The sequence below is a fragment of the Rhinopithecus roxellana genome, chromosome 16, assembly GCF_007565055.1.
Source record: "Rhinopithecus roxellana isolate Shanxi Qingling chromosome 16, ASM756505v1, whole genome shotgun sequence".
Lineage (NCBI taxonomy): Eukaryota > Metazoa > Chordata > Mammalia > Primates > Cercopithecidae > Rhinopithecus > Rhinopithecus roxellana.
Window position 1 is genome coordinate 72,328,901 of NC_044564.1, and position 18,365 is coordinate 72,347,265.

The 18,365-nt window shown below is 36.2% G+C and overlaps 1 protein-coding gene across 3 annotated transcripts in view; it reads right to left on the bottom strand.

Moving 5' to 3' along the window:
- MLLT3 (MLLT3 super elongation complex subunit) overlaps nucleotides 1-18,365 on the bottom strand; it is a 285,234-nt gene that overhangs the window by 100,487 nt on the left and 166,382 nt on the right. For all 3 annotated transcript variants that reach the window (XM_010368450.2, XM_030919896.1, XM_030919898.1), the window contains exons 3-4: nucleotides 13,245-13,327; nucleotides 4,736-4,879 (exon numbers count right to left, since the gene is read on the bottom strand). In XM_010368450.2, the coding sequence (XP_010366752.2) occupies nucleotides 4,736-4,879; nucleotides 13,245-13,327 (227 nt within the window). The remainder of the gene's footprint in view (nucleotides 1-4,735; nucleotides 4,880-13,244; nucleotides 13,328-18,365) is intronic.

Below are 18,365 nucleotides of genomic sequence, written 5' to 3' on the forward strand. Positions count from 1 at the left end.
AAACACATAGCCTTGAGAAGCGTTTAGTCTGCTCAAAATTCAGAATTAAGAACAATGGTAATAATCTATTTTTCTAATGAAAAGTTACATCTTACAAAATAATATTCCAAGCCCTTTACACAAGCAAAATACAAACAGGCACTTTATACAAGCAAAATACAGAGGGCCAACACCTTGGAGAAAGAAACCACAGGCTAATCTTTAAACACAACACAGATCTATCAATGCTCTGGTTACACTAACTGGTGCTAAACACGTTTTCCTGTGAATAAATGTTGAGTAGCTTACACTAAATAGCAAATCTTTTTCACCGTACCTTTAAGTGCCTGATATAAAGATGGTTAAGCATCTGTTGATATTCTAAACCAGTAATTGAGGGGAAAAGAACTAAGGTACTGGGTATCTACTATGTGCCATACACTATGGTTACACGTTCCCTATGAGGAAAACACTGCCATATCCGCTTCACAGTTAATAAACTGAGATACAAAAAGATGCAATGGTTTTTCCCAGGGTTACCCAGCTGGAAGATGATAAAGGTTTTATCTAAACCAACCTGACTTTAAAACTTTTCCAATTGTATCACACTTCTTTCCAACCAGAAATTCAGAAAGACAAGTTAGTAGAACAATAAATTTTAGTTCCCCGATATACAATACCTAATATACAGTATATGTTTACTTTGCCAACACCTCAAAGAAAAGTTCATCTTCTTTCATCTGTCTTATAGTAACAGATGTCAAACTCTTCTGCAATATTTTCAGTATGACTGAATTCCAGCTACTAAAAAGTGATAAGTGAATAGAGAGAAAATTACCTGTCATGATCACAAGCCTTTTAATCTTAATATCCTAATGAGCACAATTTGAGAATCACTGATCCAAAAGCGATCAATCAGTTCATTCTTTAAAAATGGGAAATACACAGAAATATCTCAGCAAATACAGACGTGCTTCTCCACAGAGTACATTTGGTCCTTTTGCTTAAAATTAAAAGACAGATTATGTGTGATCTTGCCCTCAAAAGTTCACTGCTCACTGCTCTCTTCCCTCTACCAGTCAAAGAATAAAGATCTCAAAGGAAATATCCTCCCTTAATATAATAATATACTAAAATTTATATAATAAATATGAATAATAATTTTTATAGTAAGTTCTCAAGTTGTTCTTTCCCATTTCATAACCCCTACCCTCTTTTTCCTACTTAAAGCTTGACAAGGGGCTGGACGCAGTGACTCACACCTGTAGTCCCAGCACTTTAGGAGGCCTAAGAGGGCTGATCATTTCAGCTCAGGAGTTCAATACCAGCCTGGGCAACATGGGAAAACTCTGTCTCTACAAAAAATACAAAAATTAGTCAGGTGTGGTAGTCTGTGCCTGTTGTCCCAGCTACTCAGGAGGCTGAGGTGGGAGGATCACTTGAGCCAAGGAGGTTGAGGCTGCAGTGAGCCATGACTGCACCACTGCACTCCAGCCTAGGTGACAGAGTAAGACCCTATCTCAAAAAATAAAAATAAAAATCTACCAACCTGGGCAACATAATAAGACCCTGTCTCTACAATTTTTTTTTATTTAATTAGTAAATGTGGTGGCATGTATCTGTAGTCACGGCTACTTGGGAAGCTGAGGTGGGACGTTCATTTCAGCCTGGCAAGTCAAGGCTGCAGTGTACAAAAATCAAGCCACTGCACTCCAGCCTGGGCAACAGAGTGAGACTCTATCTCAATTTAAAAAAAAAAAAAGGTTTGACGGGCTAGTTCCGAAACCAAATCCACAATTTCCCCAGCAAGCTCCCATGAGCTCTCCAATTTAGAGGAAACTACTTTCAGGGTCCTATAAAATAAATCACTCTGTATTCAATAGTCTCAGAAAATAATGTTTAAGTCTAAATGTGCCCTGCCCACAATATTTTTTCTTTTATAACAAGAATGTACTTAATATTACGGAGCCATGTCACAGAAAAACACAGGGTACATTTCTTCTAAGGGGGACATACACCAAGTTTTGAGACTAGGAAACAGTATGACATTGAAATTAAAAACAAAATCCAGTGAAAAGAATAGAATGTTACTGATCCCTCTCCCAAAAAAGTTGTTACAGGCTTACAGATTATGAAGCAGAACAATCTGCAGTTTTTCAAGATTCTCTGGCAAAAGTTCTTTCGAATTATTTTCTTCTAAGAGCTAAAAAAACATTTTTTCCAAGATGCTTCCAGCTCTAAAAACAACCTTTCTGATCTCTCGAAAAGCGACACTCAACTTTTAATAGCTCTATGTACTTTTTAGTTTAAAAGAAAAAAGTAAAAGAGAGGGAACCATGGTCAAACACTAAGTTTACTCCACCCATGCCTTAAGTTATATATAATGACTAGAAGAAGGGTTCAATTTTTTTTTTCCTTTTAAGGTAGAATATATACATCTATGTTGCACACATAATCTTTAGGTATAAGGAGGAAAGTATCCTTTCTCCCATCACAAAACCCACGCAAAAAAAAAAAAAAAAAGAAAAGTTTATCTGAAGACACAATCGTGAACTCATTTCTCATGAAATCAGAATGGCTCATAAGTTAGTAACACCATGATAGGCTGCATTAATACTAAGACAAGACAAATGGTTAAAGCCAGGTATAAATAATATAAGGCAGTCAAAAATCTAGGTAAGTCAAAAAAAAGTCTATTAGTCTATTGATTTCTTTTTACATTTCTATAGAAGTTCATTTTAATCTTCCCATATGAAATGGACAAAATCTGTAGAATTACTATGATTTTTAATTAATTTTTAAGTGTTTATTTTACTGCAAAATTCACTGTGATTAGTCCCTTAAATAACTTGTAATATTTCAAATAGCATATGCCTGGAACAGTTCACATTTTATTATTTTAGAGTTGTCAAGACACAGTCTAATTCTAATAGGAAAATATCTGCTGGCTTCAAACAGCACTTAAACACAAACAAGAAAAGTTGGAAGTCAAGAAGAATCATTCTGAGATAAAGGCTGAGTAGAGCACAAGATGAGAAATCAACTAGAGACCTTATCAGGATGTAGTGCTGCACTTTGCTGCATTATCACTCTTTTCCAGCTCACAGGCAACCCTCTACTTCTCTGGGACTAAGTGGTTGCTTTAAAAAGTTCTTGTGTCATATTTATGTTTTCCTATGACCCTTATCAGAAGCATGATGTACTCGAGTTCCATAATTTGCACACTCCAATTACCCACCCAACTACACAACCCAAAAGAGATAATCAGAAATGTAAAATGCCAAATTTTTAAGAAAAAAATGAGGCTGATTAGGATGTAAAATGGACTAGTTGATTGTTAAGGGCATAGACTTAGGTAAATAGCATCAACACTATACTCCTGATAACCATAAAAGGAGTAAAATAGAGTTACTTTTCCAAACAACTTCTTTAATAGTTTTATAATAAGTTCCTAATTTTAAAATAAGATGTGTTACAAAAGCCCATTTCTTCATGAAACTGTATTACCCCATAGAATACTCTAAGTGGCATTTCATTTCCAAAGCTGGTCCAATACCCACTTAACCCATAATCTACTGACATACATACAACAAGGAATGAAACATGGTAAAAGTACTTGCAATGCTTCAAACGTGTATTCATAATTCAAGTAAAAGGACAGCAGCCTAGCAAAACAGAACTCAAAAAATAAGGTTCACATCACCCAGAATAATCACACAATTATATACACCGGCAACTTTCTCATAAGAGGAACAATAGCTTTTCTTAGGTTCTCAAAGTGGTTGTTCAGGTATCCAATAAAGAAAACTATGCCACAAAAAAAACACCTCCTTCCTACAAAGCCCTCAGGTAGAGTTTATCGGTGATAAAAGGCATCTTGGCGGGTTATGGTCTACAAATGCATATAGAAAATAACTTCATAAATAGAAAACTGTGCAAAAACCTTCCAGAGAAACTGGAAGTGAAGTGAAGATGATCCTGGAGAAAAGAACACATTTCAAAATAGACGGGGTGTGAAGTGCCCACATAATATGATGCGTAAGTTCATGTGAAGTAGGAGCTGATGATCCCAGTGACACTCATTGTCAAATAGATTTTGACCAATCAATAGTGTTTGTACAGCTGACCCAGCTTCAGAAGCAAACATTCCAAATGTTTATGTTTGCAAGAGGTACCACTTAAAATTCTTTCCCATACTAGTCAAATCACAAAGGCAAAAATTTACAACACTTTTGCTACCATTACTTTAAAAAGGAAAATCCATCTTTTATCAACACAAAATTCAAACAAACAAAAATGTGTATTTAAATGACTCAAACACGTAATATGAGTGAAGATACTTTTTCTATTAATTGTGATCAAGAAAATTTGGATTTCTTTTTATATAATTTTTAATGTGACTTGCAACTTAACCCAAAAGTTTCTATAACTGATACAACACAGTTCAGATATTATTCTTTTCTTAAATGAGGAGAGTTTATTGCTTGTTTGTTTTGGCATTTGTCATAATTAAATTTGAGCTGCATAGATATTAAGACTGTTTTAATAAATAGTGTAATTTCAAACTTATACCTATCTAAAATATTATTGTCTACCTCTTCATCTGAACACATGAATCCACAGCTAAGCTATCAAGTTACATCATCTCTTTACACCTCTCCCAAAACCTTATTATACTTTTTAACACATCAGGAACTAGTTTTTTTTGTTTTTTGTTTTTTAATAGGAATGCTTTTCACAAGAGAGTGCCACTTACCCCTCCTGCCTTCAGCAACTTTCTCCTAAAGTCCTCTGTGGGGTTGTTGAAAGTCAGCTTTTCACAGCGGAGGTGATTCACTGGTGGATGGCCTTCAAGATGCAGGAATAAGTCATAATCAAAGCGGACTTTCCTAGGTTCTTCCTGGAGGTTAACAAAATTTATGAAAGAAAAAAGAGAGGCATAAGTGAAATTTTAAAAGCAAAATTTACTCCTCATAAGAAATAGAAAAGACCTAAGACATCTAACAGCTAAACTATCAAAGCAGTACTGGGGGAAAAAAGTATCATGGAATCATCAATGAAACAAAATGGAAATATCTGACAAATTAGTTTCTTGTGTTAGGGGAAACGAAATGAGAAAAACTTCTCATCTTCCCCATGATCTTTCAGGTGACAGGATACTAGCAACACAGCCACCCAACTAGAAACCAAGCACATTCCTTCCTCTTCCCTACCCCACTATACTCACCATCAAAGGCTGCCATTTTCTCCATAAATATTTCTTCAAACAAGCCCTCTAACTACTACTACTAGGCTCTTACTCATGGCCCAAACTACTATAAACTCTTTACTTTGGGATATATTCTCTTCAATTCTGCCTCCATTCAGGCCTTAAGATTATCTATATGAAACAAAAATCTAGCCATTTTCACTTCCTAATTAACATTTCAACAGCTTCCAATGGCCATTAGGCTAAAAACCCTAATCTCACCTGAATGCCACATAAGAGCCTTCATAATCTGGCTCTTGGCTTCATATCCTACTATTCCCCTTCTGTGCATCTGATGGCCTAGCAATATCCCACTGCTGGTTGCTTCCCAGTTCTTACCATGTTGTAGGTTACCTCTGGTTTCATTCTTGCTTTGCATTACTACCTTCACTGCCTACCTCCATTTCTCTACCTACTGCTTCACCTACATAACTTCTCATCCTTCCCAACTTAAGACTTCACTTTTGGAAAACCTTCCCTTAACTCCCAACTCCCCACTGCCTCTCCTCTACCCTGTATGCATCTTTCTTTTACCCTTGCCACATCTTAGAATAATTGCCTTCTTATTATCACCATTTACTCTGCTGGATCAGAAGATTGTTGAAAGTAGGAACAATGTTTGAATCATCATTGTATCCTCAAAAACTAGTTTATGACTATACACAGTAGAAATGCAGTAAGTATCTGTGAGATTAATAAGAATGGCATTTTTCTGAATAAATAACTAGGACAAAATAGCATCTTATGCAAAAGAACACAATAATTAGAATTTCATGATATCTAGGTTCAGCTCTCAAGCCATTACTTAAGTTGACTGAACATTTATCCCTCTCTACACATTGATCTTTAGCCACGCAAGGTGAAAATACAGACTCAAGATAATAACGACAACTAATACGTACTTTAATATTCATCTCATTTAATTCTCACTGCTCTCTTTGGGGCAGATGTGAGCCTTGTTTTATTGTTATATTACTAATACATGATGAAACAAAAATGATTTGAATCCATTTCTTTTGACTCAAGGGTCTTAGCACCTGAAACTGTCAGAATATAAAAATTAACTACTCAAAATTCATGGTTTCCACTTCCTCATCCAAACTTCCCAAATCATAATCTCTACTCATTTCCTCAGTATCTCTTCACTTCCACTATAATCTGACGTGAAACCTACTTTTTCTCTCTCTTATCAGGATGCCATTCTCTCCTGGTTTTCCTCAAAGTTTACTGGCTGTTCCTTCTCAATCTTCTTCATGGACTTTCTTCTCTTTCTTCATTGACCCTTAAATGTGTTTTACCTTTCTGCGAAGTTTCCCAAGGAGATGACACCTATTCACAAGGAGTCAGTTCCACCTATGTGACAGTGACTCCCCTAAGTGTCTCATTGGCTGCCACATACATGTGTTCCACAGGTTGACTTATGGCAGCATCCAATTCATGCATTATGTTAAACTAAAGTTACCTTCATATGTGTCTTTTGTCCTATCCTCTATTATCTTGGAAAACAGTAATTCTAACTGCTTGCCAAGGTTAAAATACACAAAAACCATTCCCAACTGTTCCTTCTTCCTCACTCACTACAGTCAAATTTTCTCTAAGTTCTATTTAGTATTCGTCCTTATGAACTTTCAAATCTACCTATCCTTTCCTCTAAGGCATAAATACTGTCCCAGCTTAGACCACCACCATTCTTCATTTGATGTCCTCCCTGATTTTGAACTTACCTCATTCTACTTCCCACAATGACCAGAGAATGATCTTTCTAACACAAAAACCAGATTACAGCTTTCCACTGATATAAAAGCCTTTAATGGCTCATCATTTTCTGCAATAAAATCCCACTTCCTTGGAATAACCATTGCAGTCTCTTACTACCTTTCCTACATTTCTTTTGATATCTTACTATACTGTTTTTCCACACCTTTGAAGCATCTGCAGTTCCCCAATACTTCACATTAATTCATTCATTTGGCCTTTCACAAGTAGTGCTCCTCAAACCTAAAACGTCCTCCCTCCCAGCATAGCTCCCCTTCTATTGCCTAGTTAATGCAAACTCATTATTCAAGACCCAGCTAAAGCATTAATTCTTCTGGAAAGTCTTTCTCACTCTCCCAATATAATCTGAATTAGACGTCCTTCATAGCATTCCTCTATTAATTATCACATTTAGTTATGATCATTTTTTATTTATCTGTCTCTCCTCCAAGTTGTAAAACAGAAGATGCAACTTTAGAGTTAATTTTAAAAGGAGAGCATAACTGGGAGCATAAACTAGTAAAGCCTTTTTGGTAGACATCTTGACAATATCTGTCAACATACTAAATACATATGATGTTTGACCCAGTAATTCTACCTCTAAGAATCTCTTCCATAGAAATATTCAAATATAGGTACAAAAATATACCATAAAATGTTCATGGTAGCATTGCTTATAATAACAAGAAACTAAGAATGATCTTCATCATTACCATATAACACCATTCAGGTGTTTAAAAATACTGACTTTGAAAGGCATATTGCTAACTGAATTAAAGGCAAGTCACAAAAAAAATATTAATTCATGCCCCTGCCAATCTATGCTGACACACATTTTATCTATGCAAATACATGGAGAGAAATCTGGGAAGACTGTACCAAATAGTTAACAATCATTAAATGTAGTCACAGGACTAAAACTCCTAAGTTCTATTCCATATACTTTTCCTAGGAAAATATATACCCCTGTACACTTTCTGAAAGAGAAAAACATATTGAAGAATACATTAATTACCAGCATAAAAAGAACGAGGTAATATCAACATCACTTTATAGTCTACAACAGTCTAAAACAGAACAAAAAACATCACTTTTCAATAAAACCAACGGTAAGCACCACAGAAAATGACTCTCCAAATCCTGAGTACGATTTTTTAAAGATTTTTTTTAAGTAAGAAAAAAGTACTCATAAACTTGTGCTCTGGCCAACTGAATATCTTCTCTTAGAAGGCAGACATCGATATTATGTCAGTCTATGCTCCTCAGAAAACATTCTTCTTCAAAGTTCAAATAAGAAAGCATGTGCTTACTCTCTGTATATAAATAATACATTTCCTAGAGGTGGAAATCTGTTTTTGGCAATATCAAGTTACCCTCTCTCATTCTGCAGAAACTTCAGTTCTTGACATTTACTCTCTCTTTTATGAGATCATATTGAAAGAGAGAAGCATGGGATCCTTTCAAACATAAATCGATTATGTTTCAGTGTCCCTGTTGGTTTAGAGTTTCTGAAACACACAATTCTCACAAATAGGCTTGTTTTGTTGGACACAAATAGAAAATAAGAATTAACATACACAAACTCAAGAGAAGTACTGACACTCTACTACCCCTCTTGACCCTGACAGCTCAAATAAATGAGCAGAACTGAAGACGAGCTCATTACAGAAGCAGGGAAAACACAAGGATGGGAATGTGACCAAGGACAGGATATCTTTAATATATAGAATTAAGACTCTTCCACCATTACCTGGAATTATTTTTTCTGCTTTCCCTCATTCCTATGAAAACTCTGAACAACACTTTTTCATGAACCATTTAATATGGTTTGGCTGTGCCCCTACCCAAATCTCATCTTGAATTGTGGTTCCCATAATCCCCACGTGCCTTGGGAGGTAATTAGGTTATGGGGGTGTTCTCTCATGCTGTTCTCATGATAGTGAGTGAGTTCTCACAAGATCTGATGCTTTTATAAGAGGCTTTTCACCACTTTGCTCTGCATTTTTCTCTCCTGCTGCCTTGTAAAGAAGGACATGTTTGCTTCCCCTTACGCTAGGATTATAAGTTTCTTGAGGCCTTCCCAGCCATGAGAACTGTGAATCAATTAAACCTATTTCCTTTATAAATTACCCAGTCTCGGGTATTCATAACAATGTGCGAAGGGACTAATACATCATTACTATAATGGATGTTTATTCTTCAAGACAGAGTTGAATAAACTCCAGGGATAAATAAAATAATAAATATACAAAATAAATAAATGAACACTCTGAAGCAAGAGCCTAGACCTATTAAATTTTTACCAATGGATCATTTGAGTAACACGAAAAATAAAAAATATATACAGCTGGACCTTGGGGAATAAGCCAGACACAGAAAGACGAGTACTGTCTGAGTCCACTTATATGCGATATCTAAAACAGATATCATATATACAAGATTTTAAATTCATAAAATCAAAGACTGAAATGGTGGTTACCATGAGCTGGGGAGAGGGGAAAATGAATTGCCAATCAACAGGCATTAAGTTTCAATTAAGTAAGATGAATAAGCTCTAGAGATCTGCTGTACATTGTAACTACAGTCAACAATAAGGTATTATACACTTAATATACTTAAAATTTAAGAAGCTAGATCTCACATTAGGTGCTCTTACAAGTTAAAATTAGAAAAAATAAAGAAACAAATATATCTGGCTCAGAGATCTAGATCAGACTATAGTAAACATTTGGTTTCTAAGACATCCTAAGAAAACAATACAGTGGCAAAGCAATAATTCCTTTTTTAACTAAGAAATTAGTAACATATAGAAAAGTACTTAAAATGCTATATCCATGTGCCCTCTACTGAGATTGAACAGATAACACTTTCAGAGATTTGCTTTATCTTTTTCTTCAAAGAAATAAAATTTGGCCAGTCGGGGTGGCTCACACCTCTAATTCTAGCACTTTGGGAGGCAGAGGTGGGCAGATCGCTTGAGCTCAGGAGCTCGAAACCAGCCTGGGCAACATGGTAAAACTCTGTTTCTACAAAAAATACAAAAATTAGCTGGGTGTAGGGGTGCATGCCTGTGGTCCCAGCTACTTGGGAAGCTGAGGTAGAAGGATCACTTGATCTCAGGAAGTGGAGGTTGCAGTGAGCTGAGATTGCACCACTGCACTCCAGTCTGGGTGACAGAGTGAAACCCCATCAAAACAAAACAAAACAAAACAAAAGAACTTTATATGTGTAAGCTTCTCCATTCCTCTCCTCCAGTAACTAATGCCCTTAAGTTCCTATGTTGTCATTCCAACATATGCTCTTATACTAAATACATACCTCTCCAGAACACCATTACTCATTTCAGTAATTTCTTTAAAAAATACACAAATGATATAACCATATACATATATTTCTGCAACATTTAAGTCATCATTTTTTGAGACTTACTCATGTTGCCACACTAAATACTGTACAGAATTCTATGGATTACTTAATTACCATTTATTAATCCACATCTCTACATAGGGCCAATTAGGTGTATCCTACTTTTCCATATTACAAACACTGAAATATACATGTATTATGGTGTACATGTGAAAACAGAAATCATTATAAAGTATGAAATTTTAAAGAAAGCCTAAAACTAGAAAATAGAAATAAGCTAATCTATATACTAAAGAGAAAATCTACAATGTTCCACTTATGTCTATTTTACAATGGCCACAAAGGAAGAGCTGTTTTTCATCTCATATGCTGCTTTCTTCCCTTATATTTTAAGAAAATAAAATCCCCCACAAAGTGAATATATGTCTTACAGTCATAATGACTACCCAATGTGCCTTCATTACATCTTGCTTTTACTCTGTTCCATGAATTTCAAGAAGACTGAATGTGTGTGGTGTGTGTGCGCTTGCTGCCTCTCCATCCTTTACTTGTTCTCTTCTTAAATCTGGCATATGGGGAAATTCCAGATATTTTTTTAAAGCAGGAAACTGAGCAATTCATAAAATAGATTCCTCTGCTTAACTCAGAGCTTGTACAAATGACCAGAAACGTTAAAAACAAGAAAAGAGAGAAGATACTTCACTGCATCATTATTTCCAAACTGAAGTCAATGCAATGTCAAATTAACTTTGCTGGTAGGAAGACAGTGGTATAATCATAACCATTATGGTCTTCTCATAACAGATCATAATTGCCTATTCTTTAATTTCTTTGAGATAAGAACTTTGCTGGCTTGAAGGGCTAGATTGTTCCTATGATGTAGCCCAGTCTCTGGATGAAATTACAACACTGGATATGAGGATGCGACAAGAGGGAAGAAAAGCACCATATGATCTTCATCACTTAAACTTCTAAGATATTAAAAGGGTAGTGGGAAAGATGGGAGATAGAGACAGGCTCTAAATTTCTTCCCATAAACATACCGCTTAAATTAAAATTACACTGAAAAATGAGCAAAGGATATGAATAGTCACTTCTCCAAAATAAAATACAAATGAACAATGAGCATATGAAAAGATGTTCAAACTTGTAAGTCATCAAAGAAATGCATATCAAACCAAAATGAGGTATACTTCACATCTACTAGGATGACTATAATATACAATAACAAGTAACAAGTATTGGAGAAATTGGTGGTGAAGGAAAAAGAGAAGAAATAAAAGAAAGCCAAAAACCATTTTCTTAAGGGAAATAGCACTTGAAATGAGAAAAATGAGCACTTCAATATGAAGGCTCATCACATGAGCAGATATAAATACATCTCAACAAATTTGATTTGATGACAAATATGTGAACTATTCAGTGGCATTACCACTAAGAAAGATAATCATTATTCTAGCAAAGAGTTATTAGACAGCACAGAAGTTAGGAGTATAGCTAATGGAGAGAAAGACCCAGATTACGAATCTGGTTTTAACACTTTCTAACTGCTGAACTGAGCACTGAGACTGCTATAAGTTAAAAAGGCCAGTGTGACACTGTTCCAGTGGAAGGGACTGCACATTAAAGAGTGGCTTATCAGTGGTTCTCTCACTTACTAAGCATCAGAAGGACTAGGAAATATGCAGAATCCTAGGCCCTACCTCCAGAGATTCTGATTAGATAGATCTGGGTAGAATTTGAGAATCTCATTTCTAACCCGTTCTTAGGGTAATGCTAATGCTATCCCAAGGACCATATTTTACTGAGCACTGGTTTGGATAACATGATATTCTATTTGCTCAGTTTCTTAAAAGAAAAAAAGCCAATTACCTGACTTTTCAGCAGGTTTTAGAAATTATGATATCTCTGGAGGAAAAATAAGGAATATAATAATTAGCATTTTAAGTGCTTTTCTATAAGGTACTATTCTAAATACTTTGCATAAGTTTATTTTATCTAATCCTACTAACCACCTTTTGAGGTAAGTACTCTTATCTCCTCATTTCATAAATAAGGAAAGTAAGCTCCACAGAGGTTGAGCAATTTGTCTGGCATTATACAGTCTGTGTGTTATGCCACATATGTAGTGCTGAAAACTTTTATTTTTGAGATGGAGCCTCACTCTGTCACCCAGGCTGGAGTGCAGTGGTGTGATCTCGGCTCACTGCCATCTCCGCCTCCCAGGTTCAAGTGATTCTCTTGCCTCAGCCTCCCGTGTAGTTGGAATTACAGGTGTCCACCACCACACCCAGCTAATTTTTGTATTTTTAGTAGAGATGAGGTTTCACCATGTTGGCCAGGCTGGTCTCGAACTCCTGACCTCAAGTGATCTGCCTGCCTCGGCCTCCCAAAGTTCTGGGATTACACATGTGAGCCACTGCGCCTGGCCTGAAAACTTTTAAATTCAGTAAAACCCATATATCTGAAATTGAAATAACTATATACATGTATGGTGTGGGTATCAGCTAAAGATAAAATGAGATTATTCTTTGGAAGCCTCAAAAAAATTCTACAGATATAAAAATGAGAAAAGAAGCATTTTACTGAAAAACTATAATTCTTCTTTTCTATTTTACAAACATATTTATCTTTTCCAAAATGGTAATCACTCCTCTCTTTAAAGGAACACTTAATGAATTTCATATAATCTGACTTCATTTAATTAAAATTATCTTCTTCTAGCCACTTCCTTGATAATTAAGGGTAATGATAGCCAAAATTCCTAGAAGACAAATTTAACTTTTATTTTAATATCATCTAGTGACAGAAGTGCTTATGAGTCAAAATTATTTTAAACATCATTTGTCTAATGGTGGATCTTCTACTGAAAGATTAATGGGTAAAGATTACATACCTTGTTTTTAAAATAAACCTCAATTGGCAAAATGAAACCAGCATACCCAGATTCTTCTACTTTGTAAGGTGGATCTTTGCACACTGCAACATTAAAAAAGAAAATAGGTAAGATGAGAATAATAGACAAAAAGACATTCTTCTTTTAAAAAAAAATCTCATTCTACCGTCTAGATCACACCCAATTTTCATAGCCCCTTGCCAAACCCCCAGTTGAGTCTCTGATCTATCCTTTATTTCTTCTCCAGAAACTATAACAATAATTTCTCTTATGTAAAGCAGATATATAAGTCATTTATTCAAATCTCGGTTGAGAATAGCTCATCACAGTCAACCATGATTATTAATGAGTGAACTTCACTTGTTATTACCCTGCCCTAAAGCTTTAGGGAAACTGATGATTGCTCCCTGTGACCCAAAGTTTGAAAAGAACTGTAAGCTTCCTAACAAGAGTATTATCTATGTCTAGTCTTTGATGCAAATCACTCTCCACCTTAACTCCTGACTTGTCTGAGATGTCCTGACTTCTTTTTTATTTTATTTATTTATTTATTTATTTATTTATTTATTTATTTTGTGAGACGGAGTTTCGCTCCTGTTGCCCAGGCTGGAGTGCAATGGTGCGACCTCAGCTCACTGCAACCTGCGCCTCCCTGGTTCAAACGATTCTCCTGCCTCAGCCTCCCAAGTAGCTAGGATTACAGGCATGCACCACCACACAAGCTAATTTTGTATTTTTAGTAGAGACGCGGTTTCTCCATATTGGTCAGGCTGGTCTCGAACTCCCAACCTCAGGTGATCCGTCTGCCTCGGCCTCCCAAAGTGTGAGGATTACAGGCATGAGCCACTGTGCCTGGCCTAGAGATGTTCTGACTTCTATGCCATCTGCTTTCCTTAGAAAATCCCAAAACCAGAGTTTCTCAATGACACATAACCTCCCTCCTTCACCCACCCAAAAAGAATGTTTACTGAAATACCAACATACATGTAAACACTTAAGATCTAATCACATCATAAGAATACAAAAGAAACAATAAGGCTTTTAGTTCTCAAGGAGTTAAAAGGAAGCAAGACTATTAGGCAAGCTCTTGGGGAATGAGAGACCCTAAGAAGCTAAATAGGATTTCATTCCACTAAACTTTCAATTAAATGAAAATCAATCACAAGCCAACTGAAACCATTCTAGTTAAGACTACATTTTGGTGGTATCATGAAGTAAACACATACATGCCAAATACCAAGACCACATACACTGATGCCCTGAGTCCTCTTCAGCAGCCCCAGCTTACCTGTCCCTTTGTCACCTACCAACACCCTTCTGTTTCATTCCAATGCATTTCCCCCAAATGCGCCCAGCATTTCCCACCAGTGCCTAGTCCTCCTTCTGTCCCTTCTACCACACCTTGAAGCTACTCAGTATCCTCTGCAAATTCAAATTCTAATTTCTTCACAAGATCTTTCTAGACCACAAAGTATTACCGTCTCTTTTCCTTTTATCCTCCCGAAAAGTTAACTGCCTGAATCAGTGCCTTGACACTGAACAGAGTTCCTTATGACCATATTTTGAAAGATCTTTCCGCTAATTTCCTTTCACTTCTCAAGGACAGAAAGCACATTCACCTCAAGAAGATAGATTGTAAGGGCTCAGGTGACAGCAGCCCAGCATACTTGGGTGCCAATCCATGATCCTCCTCAGACTATGCGAGCTACCTCTGCAAAATTATTTCACCTCAAATCTCTGGGTTCCTCTTCTAGACAATGTGAAGACTAAACAGGGTGACTGTTACGGACTGAATGTTTGTATTCCTCTAAATCTCATAAATTGAAATCCTATCAGGAGGTAGGAATTTTGAAGGTGATTAGATCATGAAGGTGGAAACCTCATGAATGGGATTAGCACCCAAGAGAGCTCTCTTGCCCCTTCCTCTATGTGAGGACATGGTGAGAAGACAGCAGTCTGCAACTCTGAGGAGGGCCCCCACCAGAATCCCACCATGCTGGCACTCTGATCTGGGACTTTCAGTCTCCAGAATTGTGAGAAGTCCACTTGTGTTGTTTATAAGCCATCCAGTGGATGGTACTTTGTTAAAGCATCCTGAATGGATAAGCACAATGATGTGTGTATAATATGCAGCACAGGACCTGGCGCATATAAGTTCTCAGTAAGTGACTCAAGCCAGGCAGGAAATCTAACCCTGAAACACCCAATTGCTATGTAGCCTTTTGGATGAAAATAAACAGGATGCAGCAAGCAGAGAGCCCTAGATTTGGGTCAGAAGACTCAGGTCCACAGCCCTGGATTGAATATTCTCTAGACAGCCTATGCTTTCTCTCTCTTTAAAGAAGAGGAAACACCATCTACACAACTGAAGGCATGGCTGTCGACATGCAAGGAGACTGTATGTAAGGAAACAGAAGCGCGAGGCATTTTTATTACAGACATGATGTTGATAATGTACCTGGAAATTGGTTAGACATTCCACAAGCAAAAATATGGTTACAAAAAGGTAAACTGAAGCCCACCTTAGGAAAATTGTCCCAAACTGATATCAGAAGAAGTAAATCAAGAATGAGGCATCTCACATGACCTTATAAGTTTCTCTAATAGAAAAACGAAAAAGTGAAAGGATCCAGAATGGCTTCAGTCTTGCATTCAGTGACCACCTGTCAACCCATCATGAATATTCAAATACTGGGAACATTGGGGGTTGGGGGAGAAGGGAGAGAGTCTCACTAAATGCACTGAGCAGCCCCCACCCCACCTTAGCAAGAAGGCTAGTGTTACGCTCATGACATTTCCAGGCTGCAAAGCCCCATTTCAGAACAGCAATTTCAGTGTCCAGGTTGCTTGGGATTAATCATGCCAATGTCACTGGAAGGAAGTTTATTTTGTGGGCTGCTGCACATGCCAGAGAAGTTATAGCTGTTCCTCTATATACCCTTTTGTATAATTCATTTTCTGTATTCTGAATGCAAATTGCTCTTATTATCGGAAACAGCCGTTAGTGAGCACATCTTATCGTTGAATGTCTTTGGATTTTTTTCCCCACCCTTTAAAGAAAATGGCCTGCTATGCACTAATATTCCATAGAAGTGTGATTTTATAAGAAACTGTTTACCAATTCATGTAATTATTTTTAAATGTAATAATTTCATCAACAATAATGAACAATGTCTGTAAAGCACTGAGTTCTTAATTAAAAGCAAACAATAGGAACTTTTTATACACAATAAACAGGCTAGAAAATCAGTAGCCACGTAAATACAAACTTACAGTTCTAATCTGAAGAAAGTCCAATTAGGGGAAGTTATTTATTTGGGTATTTTATGATCAGAATGATTAGTATGAGTTTCTTAGTTCAAAACAAGAAACAGAAGTTAAAACTTAGAAACATTTTAGCCAGTAGGGATAGTACATTAGATATAAAGCAATTCTTTTTAAAACGAGTAGAACCATGTTTGGGAGGGTTCACCTTCTGTCACTTGCACACTTCTTCGTTGAGAGTCTCTTCTCTTCACTGCATTAAGTTTATGATAGCTAAGCATTCTAAACCCTTAAATTAACTCTTCCTCTTGATTGTTCAAGAATCAGATCATCCTTAAGCTCTATGTCATAAAAGGCCAAGTTTCAGAAGCTACTGAAGGAATATTCACCTTTAAAGAGCCATTAAAATCTTTAGGTGACAATAAAATGGGATAATTAACATTTATTTTTTAAATTTTCATGTTCTATTATATGCATATGCGTTCTCACATATTAATTCAGGCAAAATTATTAAAAACTTTTTTCATCTGTAAAAATCCAGCCCAGATGTTAGCTCTTTCAGAACATCTCCCTTGGCTCTCTTCCATGATCTTGTTGCAATGAACAAGTCAGTAGGTAAGTCATTTCCCTCTCAGACTCCTCCACTAGACAGACCCCCTGGAAGTCAGCAACCACAATCATTATTCATCTCTGTAATGCCTGACACTACTGTTGAGCCAAATAATATGTACTTAACAAATGTCTGTTAAATTTAAGTTTTAAAAGACACATGCTACCCTTCGCTGATTTACCACTGCCAAAGAAGTTGTTTTTCCAATAGAAGTGGTGAGTTGACAGTAACCAATCAAACTCTTCTCCAGACCCCCTACAATCAACATAAACTTTTAAAACTTTTTAAAAATTGGTGCAGGTGATAGAAAAGTGTTGCCACAGAGGAAATTTTTCTTGAGTACTGTGGAACTGGTCCTAGTTCTGAGAGTACCACATTTTAAGCAACTGAGTTAATCAACTGGACCAGAAGATCGCTAAGGCCATTTTGAAACTAATATTCAACAGCCAGAAATAATGGCTCCCCTTCTCCTCTCTGTCCACACATTACTACCCATGTGCTCCAAGACTCTAATTGGAAGAGGCTTTCAAAACTCTCTTTGTCCAATTAATCCCATGTACCATGTAAGGTCTATTAGGATACTAGAACGAAAATTCATGCCTGAGAGAAACAGACCAAAGTTTTTGTTTGTTTAAAAAGAAGTGTAATTGGGTTTAATTGCATTTTCCCTGAAATGGCTTTTCAAAATGACAGACACAATATAGATTCAAATATATAATATGTAGTATGATGCTAACCATACATTAACCAATAACCTATTTAATTTTTAGTTGGAAAATATGTACACAAGGAAGAAAAACACATGGAAAGGGGGAAAAGAAAATGATTTGGCAAATTTTCAATAAGTCAAAGTTAGAAATAAGTTAGTTAGAAATAAGTCAAATCCTTACTTATTAAAAGTCCTTACTGAAAATTTTAATATTCTCATTTAGAAGTAAAAGATTTGACAAAGAGCTATGCTTGGTACAGAGAAATAAATGCTCTGTAATTGAAAAAATATGTTTGTGCTTATATAATAAATTACTTATATATATTCAATAAATAAATGTAATTAATAGGAGCCATTTTTTTAGTACCAAAAGAAAAAAACTCTGCCAACTCTGTAAGACCTTCATTTAAACTTTAGAAATATTATTAGGCAACAGTTTTTTCCCAAAACCTCAGGAAAACAGCTGGTAGATTCCTCTCCAGAGCATCCCTTTAGTCTATTTGTTTTGCTGCTATGATTTATGGCCATCTGAATACTT